Source organism: Manacus vitellinus, unplaced genomic scaffold (genome assembly GCF_001715985.3).
Source record: "Manacus vitellinus isolate BGI_N305 unplaced genomic scaffold, ASM171598v3 scaffold_120_pilon, whole genome shotgun sequence".
Taxonomy (NCBI): domain Eukaryota; kingdom Metazoa; phylum Chordata; class Aves; order Passeriformes; family Pipridae; genus Manacus; species Manacus vitellinus.
The window spans coordinates 154,248-175,377 of record NW_021938898.1 but is presented as its reverse complement, the minus strand read 5'-3'; the positions used below and the strand labels follow the sequence as shown (position 1 = coordinate 175,377).

The 21,130-nt window shown below is 58.0% G+C and overlaps 1 protein-coding gene across 1 annotated transcript in view; it reads left to right on the top strand.

Moving 5' to 3' along the window:
* Positions 1-21,127, top strand: part of MLLT6 (MLLT6, PHD finger containing) — a gene marked incomplete at its 3' end in the record, with an annotated part of 40,664 nt that extends 19,537 nt beyond the window's left edge. Inside the window, 14 exon segments of the mRNA XM_029965858.1 lie at positions 2,360-2,461; positions 7,423-7,597; positions 8,368-8,964; positions 10,224-10,405; positions 10,989-11,106; positions 15,935-15,970; positions 15,973-16,000; positions 16,397-16,539; positions 16,788-16,976; positions 17,119-17,207; positions 17,588-17,946; positions 18,085-18,184; positions 19,868-20,227; positions 21,077-21,127. Of these exon segments, the coding sequence (XP_029821718.1) occupies positions 2,360-2,461; positions 7,423-7,597; positions 8,368-8,964; positions 10,224-10,405; positions 10,989-11,106; positions 15,935-15,970; positions 15,973-16,000; positions 16,397-16,539; positions 16,788-16,976; positions 17,119-17,207; positions 17,588-17,946; positions 18,085-18,184; positions 19,868-20,227; positions 21,077-21,127 (2,529 nt within the window).
* Between the last annotated feature and the right edge of the window lie 3 nt (positions 21,128-21,130).

The window sequence follows — 21,130 nt, the reverse complement described above, 5'->3', positions numbered from 1 at the left end:
CCACACGTGGGTGGGTTCACTGTCGTCCCCCAGAGTGGTTTGGCTCTGCCTTGGCTCATCCTGCCCACGACATGTGGCATTAAATCACTCAGTGCCTCCTGCTCCCTCCTGTTGCAGCTTCCTCGTGGGAATCCATTTGGGATTCAGGGGGCTGAGAACGAGAGGATGAGCTCTGTGGTATTCAGGAAGTTTAAGGTCTGTGCAAGTTGCTTGGCAAGAGGTGCCATGATGAGGTGTCTGGCTCCTGGTTTCCATTCCTGCCTTCCCCGAGTGGCACTGGCAGCACCTGGGAAAGGTGGGAAATGTGTGTCCACCTGATCCCTGACTTTCCCTCTGAATTTATGGATGGCTTTCTGTGAAATCCTCTCGTCCTGCATGCCCTGTTTTCCCCATTTGTAAAACGAGATGGAGATATTAAAAACTGTTACTGTGACAGGAGCAGTGAACACTGGTGTGCACGTGGTCTGTGAGGAGCTGCTTAATGAGCTGGGCCACAGTTTTCCCATCTTCCTGTCCCAGAAAACCCAGGAGACTGGGAATTTATAGCACAAGAAGCCCCCAAGTATTTAAAACATTATGAGTTTTAGTAAAGATTTAATTTGAATTTGTCTTTCAGCAAGTTTAGTTGGCAGAAATCACATTTCCAAGCTTTCCTTCTTCACTGCCAAGGCTGGAAATGTGTATTAAAAAAAAGGGAGGGAGGGGGAGAAAATAGGGATTCTTATGAAATATTGTAGCTCTAGGAACAGAAGTTTTAACAGATATTGCAAATGCCAGGAGTTTTGTGATAAAATGATGGATATTGGCAGTGCTGTGAAGTTCTAGGCTGGGTTTGCCTCCTTTTTTTCACTGGTTCATCCTTGTGAAATCTTCCTTGGCATCGTGGCAGGATTATGGGCCTCCCTCCTGCTCAGAAATTCAGCCAGACCCACCCTGGGAGGTGCTGATTTCTGGAGCACTTTTGCTTCACTTCACACCTGCCTTCTCCAGCATTTTCCTCCTGCCCTGTCCCCCCTCCTGCCCCCTTTTTTCTGGTTTATTCTATTGATTCCTCAGCTAATTATCCCCCTCTCTCCTCTCCTCCCCCCAAACACACAGTGCAGCTCAGATGTTTGCTGGAATTGCCTCTTTTCCCTGCCAGCATCCCAACTTTGGCATGTACTGGCAGCTGCAGCCTCAGGGCTTTTCCTGCATGAGGGAGCAATCAGGAATCTTCCTGGAGAGCCAGGGAATTCTGATGTGACTGCTCTGAACACACCTTCAGCCCAGGCTGGGCACTTCAGCCTCTAGGATGAACCACCCATGCCAGGGTAGTGTGTGCAAAAATAGGCTTTTTTCCCCCCCCAGAAAAAGTCTGGGAGGTGGGAGGATGGATTTTTCCAAGCCCTGCATGTCATGCAGGTGTTTATCCAACAGCAGCTCTCCTGGTCCCCACACCAGTGACCACACTGGGAAGTTTGGAACTGGGCACAGGAGTTCCTGCAGCTCCAGTGAAGGAAGTCACGTTTTTTAAGCTGGTATTTGTGGTGTGGAAAAGCTCCTGTGTCAGCTCAGTGTGGAGTGTGAAGATGAGGAAGGCAGGGAGGAAGCAGGAATGTGTGATGGAGCAAGTCCTGCCCATCCACTCTTCTCCACCACTCCCCAGGGGCATGGAGAGAAAACCAGGGGCAGGCAGGACTCTGTTTCTCCAGCCAGGGCTTTCCCCCTGGTTTGCAGTTTGAAGAATCCCACATTTCTGGCGTTTCAGGGAGAGGATAAAACAGGGATGAACAAACCAAACCCAGCAGTCTGTGTCGTGTCAGCGGGGCCAGACCCAGAGCAGCTGCTGGGAGGGAGGGGAGGGGGCACGTGGGGGTCTCTGGGGTGGGCTCTGAGCTCTCCACCACCTGCTCTCTCTACCTGTGCACGTGCAGCACGTGCTGGCATCGAGGTCCTCCCGTTTTCTGGGTGGGGTGGGTCTGGGAAACCCTGGAAAAGAGGCCAGAGAGGGAGGGCAAAGGGGCACAGGGTCCCTTTGGGGAAATGGCAAGAGCAAAGCTCGGGTTTCCAGAAATCAGCCAGAGCTTGTTAAGTCCTTCCCTATCATCTTACCATGAAGTGATTTGGGGCTTCTGTTGGTATTCTGCTCTCCAGATGTTGGCTGCAGCTGGGGCAGAGATAGTGGGGATGCTCCCAGCCAGAAGCTGGGACGTGGGGGGAAGGGATCCCGGGCTCGTGTGGATGGGTGGAGAAGGAAAGAGGGCTACGAATGTATGGTTGTAAATCCACCCCTACACACCCTCCTTTCTTTTCCCTTACAACTGTTAACTCTCAGCAGAGGGAAAGTTACCCTTCCAGTGCTCTCTGATTTCTTTTCCAGAGTCGGAAGGACAAAGAGAGACCTAAACAGAAGCACAAAAAGCGGCCGGAGTCTCCTCCCAGCAGCCTCCCCCCGGCCCCTGTGCCCGTCACCACCGACAAGGTACCACCCCTGGCACCCCTGGCACGGGATGTTTGGGGGGGTGGGATGGGGAGAACCACCCTGGCCGTGGCAGGGCAGGGCAGGGGAGCTCAGGAAGGGCTTTTGTCCGTTGAGGTTGGTTCCCCACCCCGTCACGTTCCCGCTCTCGACGCCCACCTTGGGAATTTTCCAGGCAGCTCTCCTGGTTTCTGCCAGCACTGACGACACAATCACGGAGTGAACCCCCCCCCCCAGGGGTTGGGCTGGAAGTGCCAGCCTGGTTTGCAGCAGATGTGCAGACCTGAAGCTCTCACAGAATAGATGAATGCCCAAGGTTTGGCCTTTGCTGCTGCTCACGTTGTGAACAGTCCGGGCAGGTGGGACAGCGAGGCAGGGCCTGGGGAGGGGTGTTACCCTTTATTAGACTTGCATTTTATATTTGTCCTGGTTTATTCCCCTAATTTCCCTTATTAGGGAAAAAAGGAGACAACCTCAGGAGCACACAAGCTCTTCCAAGTGCTTCCAGGAGGCAGCTTTTCCGTGGGAGCAGTGGGAGCTTGGCTTCTTAGCTCCTCCATTTCGGGAAGACTCAGGCAGAGGGGCACAGTGTGGGGGCCTGTTCTGCTCCTGAGGTGTAGAGAGAGTCCAGTTCCCTGCTGGGAAGGTGTCACCTGAGTGAGTTTGTCCTCTCCATGCCCAGGGGGGGCACGGTCAGGGTGCCAGGGTATCCCTGGGATTCCCTGCTGCTGACATGGGCTCACCCCTGGCTGTAAATCGGGACAGCCCTGGGATTTCTGTCACTCCTGACAGCCCCAAATCCTGGGGAGCAGCCCAGGCACAGCTGAGCTTGCACACAGCAAGGTGAAGGGTCAGGGAACAAGAGGGGTCACTCCAGTCCTTGGACCTTTGGAGCTGAACTCAGGAGTGGGAATGGGAATTAATGCAGCTCCTTAGCAGGGCTCTTTGGTGTAAATGAGGAGGGCAAGGGCCAGGCTCCTGCTGGAACAAATAAACCTGTCCTTTTGGGGAAAGGGACACAAAGGAACGTCCCTTAGTGCACAGAAATGCTGCTTGGAAAGGCTTGGGTGTCCTTTCTGTGGCAGGACTGGCTGGTGGGAAGGAGAATTCCCAGGCTGGCAGTGTCTGGCTGTGTGGGAAGCACTGCAGGGACAGGCTGGGAGGTGAAAGCACAGGGGCTTGGGGTTAGGACTGGAGAGGATTTGTGTGAGGCCGAGGGGGAAGATGTAGGTCATAGCTGCCCTGGCAAGGCTGGGAGCAGCAGAAAGTTCCAGCAGAACAACCTCTGAGCTCTGCTCCTGCTTTCCCTGCTCCAGAGAGCCCCTGATTTCCCAGGGGGGTGTGAGGGCAGCTCAGCTCTGGCTCTTGGGAGCAGTGGATTCACCCGGTTAACGGAGCTGACAGGACCTGATGGCCTGAGAAGATTATTTTCAAGCTGAGCTGAAACCCAAAACCTGCCTCTTGGCCAGGGAGAGCAGTTGTCAGACAATCACCCACTGTCTCCTCCACAGTCCTGCCAGCCCTTTATAAACACGGAGGGAAGGGTGTAATTCAGTTTTACAGGCAGCTTTCAACTCCCTGCAAGATGAAATTGGGGAGATCCTGATTGCTGTGGCTGTGCTGGAGCTGACAAGGGTTTAGTGTTTCCCCAGGGATTTATTATTAACCCTCGGAATGGAGAGTGTATTTTACTTTTTTGTGCATTTTTTTTTTTGTGCCTAGATCCCAAACTTTTGCTCAGACTCTGTTGCCAAAGGTACTCACTCCAGATCGAATTTGATCCTAAATTTAAGAGCCTGTTACCACCCTGAACAGCCCCCTTGGAGGGGAGGGGGGTTGTGTGAGGCTTTCTGGATTGTTCCACCAGTGCAACAGGAGAATAGAAAACCTTGAGGCACAGCAAGGTGGCTTGTCCAGACTGACAGAGAGCAGGGTTAGGTGGGATATTGGGAAGAAATTCCTGCCTGGGAGGGTGGGGAGGCCCTGGCACAGGTTGCCCAGAGAAGCTGTGGCTGCCCCAGCCCTGGAAGTGTCCAAGGACAGGGCTTGGAGCAACCTGGGCTAGTGGAAGGTGTTCCCTGCCCAGGGGGTGGGACTGGGTGGGCTTTAATGTCCCTTCCAACCCAACCCATTCCACGATTCTGTGGTGTTGTGGAAGAAGGTTGTGAGTGGCTCAGACCCAGAGATGGTGCAGGTGGTGGCAGGAATTCCTGCCCCTGCCCCTGTGATCCTCCCAGCTGAGGGGCTGCTGCAGTTCCTCATCCACACCCTCCCTCCTTCCCCTCACCAGCACTTTAATCCAGGGCAAAGCCTCTCCGTGTTTCCCACACATCCCCAGCCTCCCCCAGCCCTTCTGTGTTCCAGCAGTGCCTCCCCAAGGAGCTCCTCCTGCCAATCCAGAGGCACAGGGATGCTCTGATTCCCCATAAATAGATTACCCAGGGAGGAGCTCGGGAGCTGCTCGTGGCACAGGGGGGGGATGAGGGAGCAGGGACAGCCCTTGGGAGACAGCAGGGATGGGGGCAGCAGGGATAGGGACAGCCCCTGGGGGACAGCAGGGATGGGGACAGCCCTTGGGGGACAGCAGGGATGGGGACAGCCCCTGGGGGATGGCAGGATGGGGACAACAGGGATGGGGACAGCCCCTGGGGGACAGCAGGGATGGGGCAGGAGGTGTGTGCCCACTTCTGCTGAGCCCTCCAGGTGCCCCCATCCCACCTCTCCCAGTCTCAGACAGGAGTTTCCCCATCAGTCTGTCACCCCCCAGCCGGGGCAGCAGGTTTTTGGGGTGACGTTTTTCACGTGGTTGCTTTAAACAGACCTTTCTAAACGTGGCTCCTGCCTCCTCCTCTCACTTCCTCGGTGGTTCCCTGCATTTTTTCCTGCCCCCACACCCCTGTGCAGCACATGGAATGCTGGTGGTTCTGCACACACACAGATCAGAGATTCCCACCCCCTGGAGAAAAGCTGATCCAGGGATTGAAGGCTCTGTTTGTGCTCAGGGATCCAGCCCTGAGCTGCAGAATCCCCTTCGTTAGGGGGCAGGACTGCAGCCCTCGTTACTGTATTTAATACTGGGGTGATGGCAGCAGCCCCCTCCCCTGCAGCCCAGGCTGTGTTGTGCTTGGCAGCCCACGTGTGTCTTCTGGAAGGTTCTGCAGCTCCACAGAGCTCGCAGGGACAGCACTCGAGGCACAGGGAGGGGAAGGGCTTGGTGTGGTTGCACTTTGTCCCACAGTGGTTGGGCTCTTCCCCAAATTCAGGCTCTGCTGGGAAGGGCCCTTTGTGGGGAGGAGGGTTTGTGGTAGGACCCTGCAGACCCATCTGCTGTGACCTGCTTGGCAAACAATCTCTGGGATGGAGCTTGGCAGGAGGTGGGAAAATCCTGCCCCGAAGTGTCTGGGATCTCTCAGGGAGGTCTTTGGGGTCAGGTCAGCCCCACACGTGAGTGTGTCCACACCCCACCTTCAGCTCAGCCCCTCTTTGCCCTCTTTTTTCTTTCCCTTAATTTTGCAATTAAGATTTATTTCCCAGCTCAGCTTTCCCCCTTCCCCCCTTGCATTCATCCCTCCCTTGCCCTCCCTGCGCTCCCCTCCTGACCCTCCGGATTTGGAACAAGTCTCCTCCTGTGGTTTCCCCCTCCTGCACCTTGTGCTGAGCTCCAAACCAGCGAATTTTGGGAAGGAGAACCATCCCATTCCTGTGACTCCAAGAGCAGCCTTCCCACAGCCCCCAGAGCCCACTCCCCTTTCCCTTCCCCAGGCACATGTGGAAAGGCGGAAAGATTTTCATGCTCCCTCTGAGCTCATAAATCAAGGAGGTTTAATCTCCTACATCCAGGAGTCTGTGATGAGAAAATACAGATTCCCCCTCCTCCTCCTCCTCCTCTCCCCCCTCCCACCCCCCCATTTCCACCACTCCCTTCCTCCTGTCTTTCATATTCCCGGCACATCTGGTGTGTGTTATCCTGCCAGCTGTTGCATTGTGCAGAGTGATTGAACCATGTGGGAGGAACCAGAGGGATAGATTTTTATCTGGGCATTCATGAGTCTGCATTTACAAGCCCCTTTTTCCTCCAGCTCTCCCCAGGAAGAGGTCAGCTGGAGCCAGGGATGGCAGGAAGGGATTTGTGCTTCTCCCTTGCCTTCCCAGTAAGGAATGGGAAGGTGTTTTCACTGATGCCCAGGTGTTTTGGGCTGCAGCCATCACAGTAGAGCCATATTTATAATACTGATTGGTTGCAGTGACACCTAAAAGAAGTGATCTTTGAACACTTAGGCTTGGCTTGGAACTGATTTGAAGGGGAAGGTTTCACATCCCAGAGTGAGCACCCCAGGGAAGCCGGTTTTCCCTCCGTCCCCCTCTCCCCCTGCTGAACTCCCACACTTCTCTCTCTCATCCCAAGCTCCTGGATTTCCCAGCATCTGGCCAGCCCCTTCATCCCCCTTGCTTCCCTGTCTCCTGCAGGCTTATCTGGGGGTTGGGGAGCATCTGTTGCTGCGTGGTCAGAGGCTGCTCTGAGGGCGTCACCGGGGGAATAATTTACTGCCGGGGGTTTGAGAAGGCCTGGGCTGGCTCTGGGAAACTCCTGTGACAGCAAAAGGATGAGCAAGTTCCCCCAGGTGGAATGACTGTGCTGAGAGCAGCACACCTGAGAGAGGAAGCTGAAATATGTGTTTGAATCCTGGCCAGATTCAGAGTTTACTCGGGCTGGTCGGCGCGGGGAGTCTCCGCTGCCCGTGCCCTGATTGCAGTGCCCTCTTTAATTTCCTGCACTTCCATGGGATGAGGGTAATCCCTGGGGAGTATAAAGCCTGGTGCCAGCAGGCAGCAAGAGAGGGAAATGTTGCCTTTCCCTCCTGAGTAACCTGACCTGGCCAGCCCTGTGTGGGCAGAGGGGGCAATTACTGCTCTGGGGGGAATCTGGCTCGAGTGAGTCCCCCCCGTGTCTGTGCCTTGCCCAGGGCTCCACCAGCCACCATGAGGGGAGCAAGGAGACCTCAGAGGTCGGCAGGTCGGAGGTGAAAGGCAGGAAGTCCTCGAGCCATGGCAGCAGCCACAAGGGGAAGAAGACGGGAAGCGGGAAAAGCTCCGTTGGCTTCAGCTCGGCTTCATCCAGCGGGACCTTCCAGCCTGCAGGTAAGGGGTGAAGGAGGAGGGAGAGGAGTAGAAAGAGGGTGGGGATGAAGGAGAAGGAAGAGGAGAATGGTGGTGATGTTTTGTGTACAAAGAGACCTGTTCACCTGTTCAACCCTTGCCAGTGGCGACCTCTTTAACCCCTTGAAGGGAAAGGGAAAAGTCTGGTTGCTCCCAGCTCTGTGCACAGAGGGAAGAGGGGAGGCAGAGGAGTGCTCCAGCTCCCCTCCTGCACGGGCTCGTGAGGAAAACCAGCTCCAGATGTCAGAGGGGAGGGAGGAGGGAAGGGATTCTGTGCTCAGACAATCTGGGCAGCACCTGCCCTCTGCTCCGTAGGTGGTTCAGGCTGCAGTTGTGGTTGAGGAGCACGAGAGGAGAGCCCTGAGCCCACACCTGACAGCCAGGCTCCCCTGAGCCCTGAGGCAGAGCCCTGAGCCCACACCTGACAGCCAGGCTCCCCTGAGCCCTGAGGCAGAGCCCTGCAGGGCTCCCATCTGCTCCGACCTCGCTCGGTTCTTCTCGAGCTGTTGTCGCGTCCCATCCCCTGGGATGCTCCTGGGGGGATGCAGGGATGGGGGAAAACAGACACCACAGGTGGGGATGAACCTGCTGCTGGTGCTTCCCAGGGAGCATCCAAGGGCTGAGGGGGAGGTCACAGGGATGGCTCAGCTCGGGCACTTTATTGGGAGGAAGGACCTGTGCTGTGCCCCTGTGCTGCTGTCGCCTCGTGGGCTGAGTTCTGCCACCCCCTGCCCCCCCTGTGTGCCCCCCAGGTACCTCCTGCAGCAGCTTGCAGTGCTCCCAGGACTTTGTGACCTTCCCCAAGCTCGAGCAGGACGACGAGAAGTACCGGAAACCTGTGTCTTCCTCGTCCTCCTCCCACTGCTCCCCGCTCTACGAGGGCCAGAAGGGCGACGTCTTCGAGCAGAAGGTGATTTTCTCCGGCTTCGGGTCCATCATGCGCTTCTCCACCTCGGCTGTGAGCCAGCAGAGAGCCCGGGATGCCTCCCCCGTGGACTACAAAGCCTCAAATCCCACCAGTGGCCCCTCGGTGGGGACCAGTGGGACCAGTGGGAGCAGCAGCAGCAGCAGCCACAAGCGGATGCCGTCGCTCAGCCTGGAGGAGGGAGAGGTGCTGAAGGAAAAGAAGCACAAGGGTAGCAAGAAGAACAAGCACGGGCCCGGCAGGCCAAAGGGGGGGAAAAGCAAAGAGATTTTGGGGGCCCAGCTGGCTGGGTCCACCTCCACGTCCTCGTCACCCTTCTCCGGGGGCTCCCTCGTGAGCTCCAGCATCGGCAACTCCTCCCGCTCCTTCAGCCACACCGGGAACCTGCCCAGCCTCAGCATGGAGTCCCCGCTGCTGGGCTCAGGTATGTTCCCCCTGGGGCTCCAGGTGTGCACAGCTGCTTTTCCCAGCCTCTTCTCCTCACGTTTAGCTGCTGTCTGGACCTGCCTGCAGAGTCCAGTCCCCTGAATTCTGTCCCGTAAACATCCACCTCTGGGCTGCCCCCGGTTCCGTCCTGGCCCTTCATCCTGGAATCTCCTCCGGGTCAGCTGGGGCTGGGGCTGGGGTGCAGGTCTGAGCTGGGGAGGGGGGACGTTCCAAACCCTTTTTGCTCAAGGGCTGCAAAGCCTCAGCCAGCCAGAGCTGAATTTCCAGCTCGATAAAGAGGGATATTCACAGGCCAAACCAGAACAACCACAGTCTGACCCCAAATTAGAGACTCTCCTCAGTGGTTCAAGTTTAACCCCTCTTTTAAAAGCAAAACCTCTCGTCCTGCTCTTACCACATCCACGTCCTTACAGCTGTTCCCAGCCTGAGCTGCCTTCCCCAGCCAGGCCAGGGTGAGGACAGGCAGGAAGGGGTTAAGGCAGCAGCAGAGGAGGGGCTGAGGTTTGACACTGTTCTGGCAGCAGAACTTGTCATCGGTCTATTGTGGGTTGTTTGCAGATGCTCCAATTTAGGTCAGATTGCAGGGGGGGAGGTAGTTTTGTTGTGTTCCAGGAGCCCAGGCCGTTTGTCTGGAGGGAAGGAGCTGCAGGAATCCAGGCAGCTTCCCCAGCCCTAACCTTGGGCCAATTTTTTCTTTTTTTTTGCCTCTCCCTGGAACAAACAAAGGGATGTTTCAAAGAGGAGGAGGCTGCCAGGCCTCCGTGTTCCCCCTGTTCTTGCTCGTTGCCCTGTTCTGCTCGTTCTCTCCCATTCTTCTCTCGTGCAGAGCTCTTGGCAGGGCTCCCCCTGCTCTGGGCACTGCATTCCTGAGCCCAGGGAAGGCAGACGGGTCCCCTCCCTCGGCAGCAGCTCTCTCCTCTCTTCCTCTTCCCCGTTTTTGTCACGGAAGGGGGCAGGTGTGTGAACTCTTTGAGTCCACTCCCCCCTTCTGCCACCGATTCGTGCCTTGGGTGAGTCTCCCAACGCTGTGCTTTGCCTGTTGGATTGCATCTGGATGCACTGGGGAAGGGGCAAGGCTGGAAAACTCAGGGACACCTTTGGATAGAGGGGTTGTGGGCTGAGACCACCCTGGTGGTGGAATTGCACTGGTGCCACCGAGCCCCAGCCCTGCTGTAAACCAGGCCCTGGAAGGGAGAGGAGGGAATCCTGTCTCTCTAACCCATCTCCCCCTTGCAGGGATCTACACCAGTAACAAGGACCCCATTTCCCACGGGGGTGGGGTGCTCAGGGCTGTGTGCAGCACCCCCCTCTCCTCCAGCCTCCTGGCACACCAGGGCACCTCGTCCCTCCCGCAGCTCAACCGCTCCCCCTTCGCCAGCACCATCCCAGCCTCCTCCTCCTCCGTGTCCACCACGCAGGTAAGGACAGCAGGACCTGCCCAGGGAGAGGGTTGGGCAGAGCCAGGGCCACCTGTGGGCACGGGGGGAGCTGCTTTCCCACCTGGGAACAGCTGCTCTTCCTGCCCTTTGGAGGTGTGGGGGGTGGTTTCGTGTCACAAACCCGTGTGGGTTTGGGAGGAACTGGAGCCTAAAAGGGCAGGTGGCTTCCCACTGACTGGGAACTTCCCACTGCTCTGGTGGTTGGGTCCTGCCAGCAGTGCCAGCCCTGCCTGCCCAGCAGCACAGGCACCCCGAGGGAGGGCTGGCAGGTCCCAGCTGGGTGGGCTGTGCCAGGACACGGAGCCTCGTCCTTGTCAGGAGCTCTCTGAGAGGTGTTTTACAGAGCTTTGCAGTGTTAACACAGCTCCTTCAGGCTCCTGGCTCTGAGGCAGGGCTGGGAAGATCTCAGCTGTCTAGTGAGACTGCCAGGGAGATATTTTTAACACCCTCTCGGGGTTGGAGTCGGGAAGAGATGGAATAACGAAGTTATTTTCCTCCTGTGCTTTCGAGAAGTCACTTCTCTGAGCCACATCTCCCCCCTCCCTGCCTGTTGTCCCTGCAGGTGTTCTCACTGGCAGGTTCAACATTCAGCCTCCCTTCCTCACATATCTTTGGAAGCCCCCTCACCTCTGGGCTGTCGATCAACCCCCTCCTGAACCAGTCGGAAAGCAGCCGGGCAGGTACGTGAATCCCAAGGTATGTGAGCCTGGAATTCCCAGGGCGGGGCTCCCTGGAAGAGTGGAGGCAACTCTGGTTGTCACCAGCTGCCCTCCCTGCCTGCTCCCCCCCTCTGTGTGAGAGCCAGGGGCTGAGAGAGGGGCTCTCCCTGAGCAGGGGGTGCTTGTGTTCCCCTAAAACACATCTGGTGTGCCCCTGGCTGGTGTGTGTCTCCCTGGAAAAGTGCAAGAGTGTCAAGTCCTTCCCTGGAGAATTTGTTGTCTTTTTTTCAGGCAGTGAAAGCCACGATGAGCTTTGCTTGCTCAAAATACCTCGAAAGCTTTTCCTTGGGCTTTGTTTCCTTGGGCTTTGTCTCCTTGGGTTTCTCTCTCTCTCTCACGCTCCGAATTTTCATCTTCCTCTTCTGTTCTGAGTTACTTTCTTCCCTTCCCCTTTGGCTTTGTCCTGAATGCCACAAAACCCACTGGTTTTCCCCTCCCAAACACCAATGTGCCAGCCCTGAATCACTTACAACTGCTCTTTTTTTATTTTTTTTTTCCCCACCGAGGCAAATTCATTTTCCTTGGAGAACTGCCTGGTTAACAAGCAGGAAAACTTGAAGCATCATAAGATTTCCCTACTTTTCTTCCCCCTCAGACAGAGCAGGGCTGATTTTTTTTTTTTTTTTTTTGGTGATTAAACAAAAGCACCCTCCTGATTTTCAGCTGTTTAGTTACTGGTGCAACAGCCTCCTGCTCCCCTAACCCAGAAATCTGGGAGCTCAGCTGTGCTGGATGCTGAATCCTGGGAGGTAAAAGCCTGTCTGGTGTCACGCTGAGTGACAAGCACTTGAAAACACAGCCCTCATTAGGGGTGGCTCAGAGTGCTCCAGATAATCCCACACCACTGTTCCCTCATTTGCCTTAACAAGGGGGCATGTGAAGCATGAATGGACACGTGTGTTTTTTCCTCCTGACCTGTGCAAGCCCCTGGAAGGTCCCTCTGTGTGTCCCTGGCAGTGTTTTGTCTGTCTGTCCCTGAGCTGGGAGGGGACAGCACAGCTCAGCCCGTGGGAATCGCTGGGGCTGAGTCAGGAGTGATTCACCCACCTGGAATTAAGGGGTGGAAAGAAGGGGGGGAAAGGAATTACCTTTCCCTCGACCCCGTGCTGTTGTTTTGGCAAGGTGCTGACAGGAGAGGGAAGGAATCACCTGTCAGGGATAATCCTGGAGTCCAGGTCCTGTTCCAGCCCTGGGGCTACTGATGAGTGAATCATGGAGGCAAAATCCAACATACAAAGTGCTCAAAAAAAAAACAAACAACCCCCTGATCCTTAATTTCCTTTTCCAAGATTGCTTTTTTTTTGTTGTTGTTTGTTTGACAGGGATCTCAGAAGCTTCAGGATACTTTTCCCCCCCCCCCCCAATTCCAGGCAGCCTTAAAGAACAGCTCCTGGGTTTTGTCAGGTTTAAGCTCTGTCCATCACTATCTCCTGCTGGAATTAGTGGCCCAGAGGGCGTTAAGCCAAATTCACTTGCTTTTTTTTTTTTCTCCAGGGGGATTAATTAACATGCATTAAACCTCCTGTGTGGGGGCCCTTTTCACTTAAAAGTGTGGTGATGCCTTTAATCCCAAATCGTTTAACAGGATGGTTGTGGAGTTCTGAGTAATCCCACCTTGTCTTTAATTCAGATTCCTGTTCCTGAGAGTGTCTGTGCAGACAGATCCCGTGGGGACAGAGCTTTCACTGCAGCAATAGTTCAGCTTTTCCCCATTTCCATGTGCTGGAGGGAACTGGGGGAACAGAGGGGTTGTTTTCACTGCTGCAGGTTCAAACCACGCTGCCTTTGGCAGTACAGAGAGTCTGATTCTTATCTGAGCTACTGTCTAGTCCTTCCTCCCACGGTTTGTCCTGGTTCCTGCCGTGTTATGATGACAGACCAAACGTTTTTATCTCTTCTGGTTGTCTTCAAGCCTCTTTTCCATGCTGGCTGCCTCGGGAAGGGCTGTCTCTGGGTGATAACTCAGTCATCTCCTGTTCTGGACACATCAGGGTGGTGTTGGCCAGGAGATAATTGAATGTGGAACCTGGTGCTGCTTCAGAAACCAGAATCATGTGTGTGCAGCCTCCCTGGGCTGCAGCAAACGACGTTACAGGGATGAGCAGGAAGTCAAACCTTCCCCGAATTTTTATTTGGTTGCAAGTTAAAATGGTCTGGGGGAAGCTGCACAGGGTGGGCTGGGGATGTTTGTGTGGAATCATGGAGTGGTTTGGGTTGGAAGGGACCTTAAAGCTCATCCAGTGCCACCCCCTGCCATGGGCAGGGACACCTTCCACTAGCCCAGGTTGCTCCAAACCCCATCCAGCCTGGCCTTGGGCACTTCCAGGGATGGGGCAGCCACAGCTTCTCTGGGCAACCTGTGCCAGGGCCTCCCCACCCTTATATTAAAGAATTTCCTCCTAATATCCCATCTAAATCCCCCCTCCTTCAGCTTAAGGCCATTGCCCTTGTCCTGTCACTCCAGACCTGGGTCCGAAGTCCCTCTCCAGCTCTCTTGGAGCCCCTTTAGGCACTGGAAGGTGCTCTCAGGTCTTATACTGGGAGACCAGTGCCGAGTGGCAACCGCTGGTCACCTCCAGAAAGCCCCAGCTCCTGCCCAGAAGGATGGCCCAGCTGTAATCAGTGTCCAGAGGGACATTCCCGTGGGGCTGAAGGAGCGAGGATCCCACTCCTACCTGTCTGTGAGGAGCTGCTGAACAACAGCTGCGTTTGCTTGTTCCCAGCCACAGAAAATCCCCCTCTCCGGGCATCCCACTGTAAATCACAGCATTCCCACTGTAAATCACAGCATTCCCACTGTAAATCACAGCATTCCCACTGTAAATCACAGCGTTCCCTGCAGGAGATTTCCGGGATTCTTGCACATGAGAATCTGTCTGGTGTTGTGTGAAGAAGAGGAGGGGCCCTGAGCCAGCTGGTGTGGGCTGTAGTCACAACATCTGACACGTCCCAGGGCGAGGGGAGTGTGTTTATGGGCTGGCAGGCCCTGGGGATGGGAAGCAAATGGCAGATAAATACAGTTCACTCCTGGATTACTCCTTGGATGGGAGAGATCCTGCATGTGGCTCCGTCCTCAGCTTCCTGGGATGGAGGGATGGCTGGGGGGCAGGATTCTGGATACTAAAGCATTTCCCCCCTCTTAACTGAGCACTGCCGAGGTCACAGCTCGAATCCTGGGGTCACTTCTGGCCCCCTCATGACAAGAAGGACATCAAGATGCTGGAGCGTGGCCAGGGAATGGCAGTGGAGCTGGGAAGGGGCTGGAGCAGCAGGAGCAGCTGAGGGAGCTGGGGGAGCTCAAACCTGGCAGAAAAAGGGAGGCTCAGGGGGACCTTCTGGCTCTTGCAACCCCCTGACAGGAGGGGGAAGCTGGGGGGGGTTCGGGCTCTGCTCCCAGGGAACAAGGGACAGGAGGAGAGGGAACGGCTCAGGCTGTGCCAGGGGAGGGTCATGTTGGACAGGGAGGGTCAGGTTGGACATCAGAGGAAAATTTCATCATGGAAAGGTGGTCAGGCCCTGGTCCAGGCTGCCCAGGGCAGTGGTGGAGTCACCAGCCCTGGAAGTGCTCAGAAAACGTGTGGATGTGGCACTTGGGGACACGGTTTGGTGGTGAACGGGTCAGTGCCGGGTTAATGTTTGGGCTCGATGACCTTGGAGGGCTTTTCCAACCTGAACGATTCCGTGAATCCGTTTAAGCTCCTTAGAAAGGAGCTGAGCACCTGGAAACTTTGGAGAACCCCAGCTGGGTTTCAGGAAAGGATCCTGGCTGATCCCGGAGGTCTTTTCCGACATAAACGACACAGACTGATCCTCCAGGATTCCAGGATCGATCCTGGAGTCGGGGGAGGGGGGCGGATCTGCAGTGACACCGGGCAAAGCCGCGCAGGGCTGGGCACAGGATTTATCCATCCCCCCACACCCCCCCGGCAGCTCCGGGAAAACCAGCTCAAGGAAAACCTCCTTCCTCGCCCATGGCGGGGGCAGAGCGGGCCCGGGTGACCTCCCCGGGGTGACCCCCCCGTGCCGGGGCTGCCAGCGGTGCCAGCGGCCCCTCCCCGGGGGAGCGGGTTCCGGCCCCGCGTGCGCGAGCGCGGGGCTGGCGCTGCCCGGGGCTGATCGATTCGGGGCCGCTTCGGTGCGGTTTCTGTGCGGGCTTTGTCCGGGACTGATCGGGGCTGATCCGATCGGGGCGCTCGGTGCGGTTCTGTGCGGGGCTTTGTCCGGGACCTGATCGGGGCTGATCGATCGGGGCCGCTCGGTGCGGTTCTCACCGGGCTTATTCGGGACTGATCGGTGCGGTTTTGCTCGGTGCTGCCTGGTTCTGCTCGGTGCTGCCCGGTGTCTCTCGGTCCTGCCCGGTGTCTCTCGGTGCCTCTCGGTGTCTCTCGGTCCTGCCAGTGTCTCTTGGTGCCGTTCGGTGTCTCTCCGTCGTGTCCGGTGTCTCGGTGCTGCCCGGTGTCTGTCGGTGCCGTTCAGTGTCTTTCGGTCGTGCCCAGTGTTTCGGTGCTGCCCGGTGTCTCCCGGTGTCTCTCGGTCCTGCCCGGTGTCTCGGTGTCTGTCGGTGTGTCGGTGCTGCCCGGTGTCTGTCGGTGTCTCTCGGTGTGTCTCGGTCCTGCCCGGTGTCTCGGTGCTGTCGGTGTCTCCCGGTGTCTGTCGGTGTGTCGGTGTCTCCCGGTGTCTGTCTGTCGGTGTCTCCCGTCGGTGCTGCTCGGTGCTCCCATCTAGCGGGGACACCCCGGGCACTCGCCGCCGCTCAACACCGGCCCCTTCTGTCCCTCTCCCCGCGCAGAGCCGGACCTGGAGGATTGCAGCTTCGGCTGCCGAGGACGTCGCCGCAGGAGAGTCTCTCTTCCATGTGAGTGTCCTTCAGGAGTCCTCCCCGCCCGCGGGAGCCCCGGGAAGCCGTGGGATGACACAGCAAGGAAAGGGAGAGAGGCTGGCGAGGAGGAGGAGGCGGCTCCTTCCCTGCTCCTCGGGGCTGGGAAGGATGGGATGGGATGGGATATGATCGGATGGGATGCGATGCACTGGGATGGGATCGGATGGGATGGGAGGGGATGGGGCTGCTTTGCTTTCCTAACACAAACCAGGACTAACAGGAACGCGGGGCTCACCTGGAGTGGAGCAGAGGAGGCTGAGGCAGGGGAGGGGATGCAGCCACTCCCAGCATGAGGCACAGGAGCTGTGGGAGCAGGGAGTGGAGGAGGATGGAGCAGGGAAGCCTCTCTGACACCCCCCAACCCTCGCCCAGGTCCCCCATCAGCAGCCTGCCGACCCTCTTCGACCAGACCGTGTCCTGCAGCAGCAGTGGGCAGCTGGAGAATGTTCCCCAGGCCACCCCCAACATCGAGCAGCTCCTGGAGAAGCAGGGCAACGGGGAAGCCGGAGTGAACAGTGAGTCACTGAGAGAGGAGAGGTCCTTGTGTGTGTTTGTGTGGGAGCCAGCTGGGATTTTGCCTGCAGGCAGCGGAGCCGGGTGGGGGACAAAGCACCAGTGTGTGCCATGGGGGAGTAGCTGCCAGTGGGACTGGGGGTTGGGGCCAGTCTCCTCCCGGAGTGGGCTCTAACTGTGGATCCTGTGATCCCCTTCTCCTCTTCCCTCCGTCCCCCTTCTCTCCCCTGCCCCCTTCCCTCCCCTGCAGTTGTAGAAATGCTCAAGGCCCTGCACTCGCTGCAGAAGGAGAACCAGCGGCTGCAGGAGCAGATCATGACTCTGACGGCCAAGAAGGAGCGTTTGCAGCTCCTCAACGTCCAGCTCTCCGTCCCCTTCCCCGTGGTGACCAGCAGCAACGGCCCCGGCAGCCAGGCCCAGTACATCCTGCCTCCCAACGGTGAGGGGACAGGGGGACACCCCCCCTGTGCCCCGGGGTGGGCAGGGGGGTCACGGTGGGGGGGTCTGACCCGTTTACACGCTGTCCCTGGCTGTCAGGCTCCAGCCCTGACTCTGCACCCTCACTTCTTTCCCCCCTCCAGTCTGCAACAACGATTCCCTGAGCATCAGCAAGAGCCCCCCGTGCAAGAACAGCTTTGGGATTGAGAACTCCCTCTCCACTTCCTCTGAGGTAACACGGCCCCTGCACCCGCCAGCCAGCTGGGAAGGGGCTCAGGGAGGGAGCAGGGCAGTCCCAGGACTCTGACTCGGTAGCCAGCTCCTAAAGCCTCGTAGCCCAGGCTCAGAATCAGGAATTCTTTCCCCGGCGTGCCCGTTCTTCATCTCAGTGCTGAGGTCTGAGTAGAGTAGCTGAGACTGGGAGCGTGAGGTGAGAATGCTTCCAGGTTATCCTGGAGATCCAGCCAAAGCATGTCTGAGTTCTGGGACCCCTCTGACCTGCACTTGCAGTCACAGTTCCCCCCCTTCCCACCTCCAGCTCCCGCCCTCGGAGCTGAGCCGACCTCTGGCAGCCGCCCCAGTCCGATGCTCTTGTGTCCGTTTCTCCCCCAGGACCCTCACTCAGGGTGTCCCAGCAGGAGCAGCTCCTCCCTGTCCTTCCACAGCACCCCTCCGCCCCTGCCCATGCTGCAGCAGAGTCCTGCCTCGCTCCCCCTGCCCGGGGTGCAGCAGGTGAACGGCCTGGCCCGGGTGGCCGGCGGCGGGCTGGGGGGAGGCACCAGTGCCAGCCACAGCCTCTCCACGGTGCCCATGGTGGACGGCCTGATGGGGACCCTGGCAGGAGGCCAGCAGATGCCCATCAACGGGATCCTGGGGAACCTGAACGGAGCCCAGCCCGCCCAGCCCGCCAGCGCGCCGACGCAGGGGCCGGGTGGGCCCCCGGCCCTGCAGCTCTCCACCAGCCTGAGCAGGTGAGGACGGGGGGCTCGGGGGCACGGCCCTGCCCTCTCCAGCAGCAGTTTAGCTCCGGGAGGGAGGGAGGGACGAGCCCTGTGCGTGCAGGAACCCAGAGGGGCCACGCTGACGTTCCCTGCCCTGTCCCCTCGCAGCATTCCCAGCCTGAGTCCCCTGACGGAGCAGCAGCGGCACGTCCTGCACCAGCACGAGCAGCAGCTCCAGCAGCTCCTGACTTCCCAGCCCCTTAATCCGGTGAGTGCCGAGCTGTCCAGTGGGAAAACCTCACAGCAGAGGGCAAAACTTCAGGCTGCCTCCTTCCCCCGAGTGCCCTGCCCACGGGGGTGCCGAGCTGGGCGCCTTTTCCCGGCTGCTGTGGATGGAATGAGGAGTGAAGCTTTAGGCAGGAAGGTGCAGCACCTCCCCAGGAGGGGAGACCTGGGGTTTGAACCGTTCTCTTTGTACGAAGGGAAAAAATTTAATCTGGGTTTCCCACGTCCTGAGGGGGGTGAGAAGGTGGGAACTTCTGAGCCACCCTAAAATCGGGGTGGGGGGAGTAAAATGAGTTGAGCTCTTACCTCCTCCAGCCATCCTTGGGTGCAAATCGTGTCTGATCCTGCTGCTGGGGGGGCTGGGCTCTGGGCTCCCAGGTGTGCTGAGGCCCACGGGAGGTGAGGAGCACTCTTGAGGACGCTGTTTGGGGTTAGAAGGAGGTAAACACCAAATTGCTCTAGTCCTGAGGCAGGTGATCCGTGTCTGGGCGCATTTACCCGGAGAACTGGAAATGCCAGCGGGACTCTGCAGGTGGCTGAGGATTTTGGGGTCAGGAAAAGGACCAGGCAGCTGCTCTGAGGCTCCTTGGCTCTGTGCCTGCACCCTCGGGGGTCAAACAGCAGCCCTGTGGTGGGAAGGGCTGCGTGGAGAGGTGGCAGACTGGGTGTAAAACCACAGTCAGTGCCCTGCAGAGACCTCCCTGCCCTGGGTGGAGCCACCCAGGAGTGCCACCAGCTGCCATCAATGGAGCTGTGCTCTGCTCCTTTCTGTCTCCCTGGAACCTGGCCCGTTGCTCTGGATGGGTTTCTGGGTCAGGCTATTTATATCCCGGGAAAAGCAAGTTTCAGAGGGCCTGTCTGTGGAGCAGCTGATGTCACTGTGTCATCAGCTGCACCCCCGTGGGGGCACAACAGTGTCAGCCCTCAGCCTGCTGCACTGGTCGATGGTTGCCATGGCGATTCCTGCAGTTTGCTGGATTTGAGGGCGTCCCTCTGGATGCAGGTGAGGTGTGACCCTCGTCCCCCCCACTCAGGTCCTGGTCACCTGCACCCCCCCTGTGGGTCAGGGCTGAGCTGGGAATTGGGATGAGCCAGAGGAGGAAATTAGGGGCCAGTCTGGAAATTCAGGGTTGTGAAGGCCACGGACTTAAAATCCCTGGGTTGATGGATTGGGAATTGCTGAGTGGATTTGTGTGCCTGCAGGTGTCTGGGTGAGGGTTCACTAATCCTGTGTGTCGGGAAACAGTGGGGTTGGAAAGGTCAGAGGCACAGGCTGTTAATGAACACAAGGCAGACTGATCCTCTCTCTCCCTGTAGAGATGGGATCAAGGGGACTTTCTCCCTGTCTCCAGTAGCATTGCCTGGGATAGAGTGTGTCATGGAATCACTGAGGTTGGAAAAGGCCTCCAAGATCGAGTCCAAACATCAACCAAATCCCAACCGAATCCCACTTAACCGTATCCTGGTGACACCTCTGCTTGCTTTTTGGACACTTCCAGGGATGGTGACTCCACCACTTCCCTGGGCAGCCCTGTTCCACTGCTTAACCCCTCTCCCAGCAAAGAAATTTCCCCTGATACCCCCCCTGAACCTCCCCTGGCACAGCTCGAGGTGCCCCGAGCGCTCTGTCCCCGCCGTGACTCGTCTCCCTGCCCCTTGCCCGCAGGAGCAGCAGGCCCTGGTGTTCCAGATGATGCAGCAGATCCAGCAGAAGCGGGAGCTGCAGCGGCTGCAGATGAGCAGCTCGTCCCAGCTGTCCATGAGCTCCCTCCTGGCCGCCACCTCGGCCCCCGCCCTGATGACCTCGGCCCCCCAACCGCCCCCCAGCACCAGCTCCCTCCTGGCCTCCCTGTCCCCGCAGCAGCTCAACCCTGGCAGTGCCCTGCTGGCCCCCCAGGCCACCCCACCGCTCAGCACTCCTGGGAACAGCCTCCTGGCCTCGGGGACGGGCCTCCCACCCGTCCTGACAGCACAGCCCAACCCCTTCCTCAACCTGCAGGCTGATGGCAACACCCCCAAAGGAACGGTGCGTATGCTGTTGGCTCTCCCCTGACCCCCAGAGCCCTGGGCAGGCACACCTGTGCTCCAGGTTATTTGGGGGAGCACGCAGGGAGCAGGGCTGGGACGCTCCTTGGCTTTGCTGCATCCCTGATCCCACATCCAAGGGCTCCCTGGCAGGCCCAGGGGCTCCCAAGGTGTCCTTCCCTGTGTGTGCAGACACACGGCTGACCCAGGCAGGGACAGGGTTTGGCTCCCTTCTCCCCAGGATTTGGATGGGATGAGGTGCCCCAGGCAGGGACAGGTTTGGCTCCCTTCTCCCCAGGATTTGGATGGGATGAGGTGCCCCAGGCAGGGACAGGCCGTGGGTTTGGCTCCCTTCTCCCCAGGATTTGGATGGGATGAGGTGCCCCGGGCAGGGCTGGCCCCGCAGAGCCTGGTGAGGGAACACGAAGGTGGCTCCATGTTGACCCCCAGGGGTTAGGAGGAGTCTTGCACCCCGGAGGAGAGGTGGAGAGGCTTCCAACCTCTCTGTGAACAGCCCTGTGCCAGGACACCCGTGCCCAGGGGCTGGTGGGGCGACACTTCCACCTCCTCCATCCCTCCCCTCTACCTGTGCCTGTACCCAGGAGGTCCAGCCCTGGCTGGAGACATTTAGGAGCCACAGGCCAGGGCTGAGGGGCCAGTTGGGCCTGAACCAGGCAGAGGGAACCCTGGGGCTGCCGTGTCTCTTGGTTTTGGAGGAGCCTGAGAGGTGCCAGCGAGCAGGGCCGGGCGTGCAGCACATCAGGGCTCTCTGATTCCTGTCTCCTCTCATACCTGTCTCCTCTGCGTCTCTTTCTGTTTGTTTTTTTTTTTGTTTGTTTTTTTTTTAAAGAACATGAATGAAAAGGGAGCTCCTCTTACCCAGGGACAAGGGCTTAAGATCCCC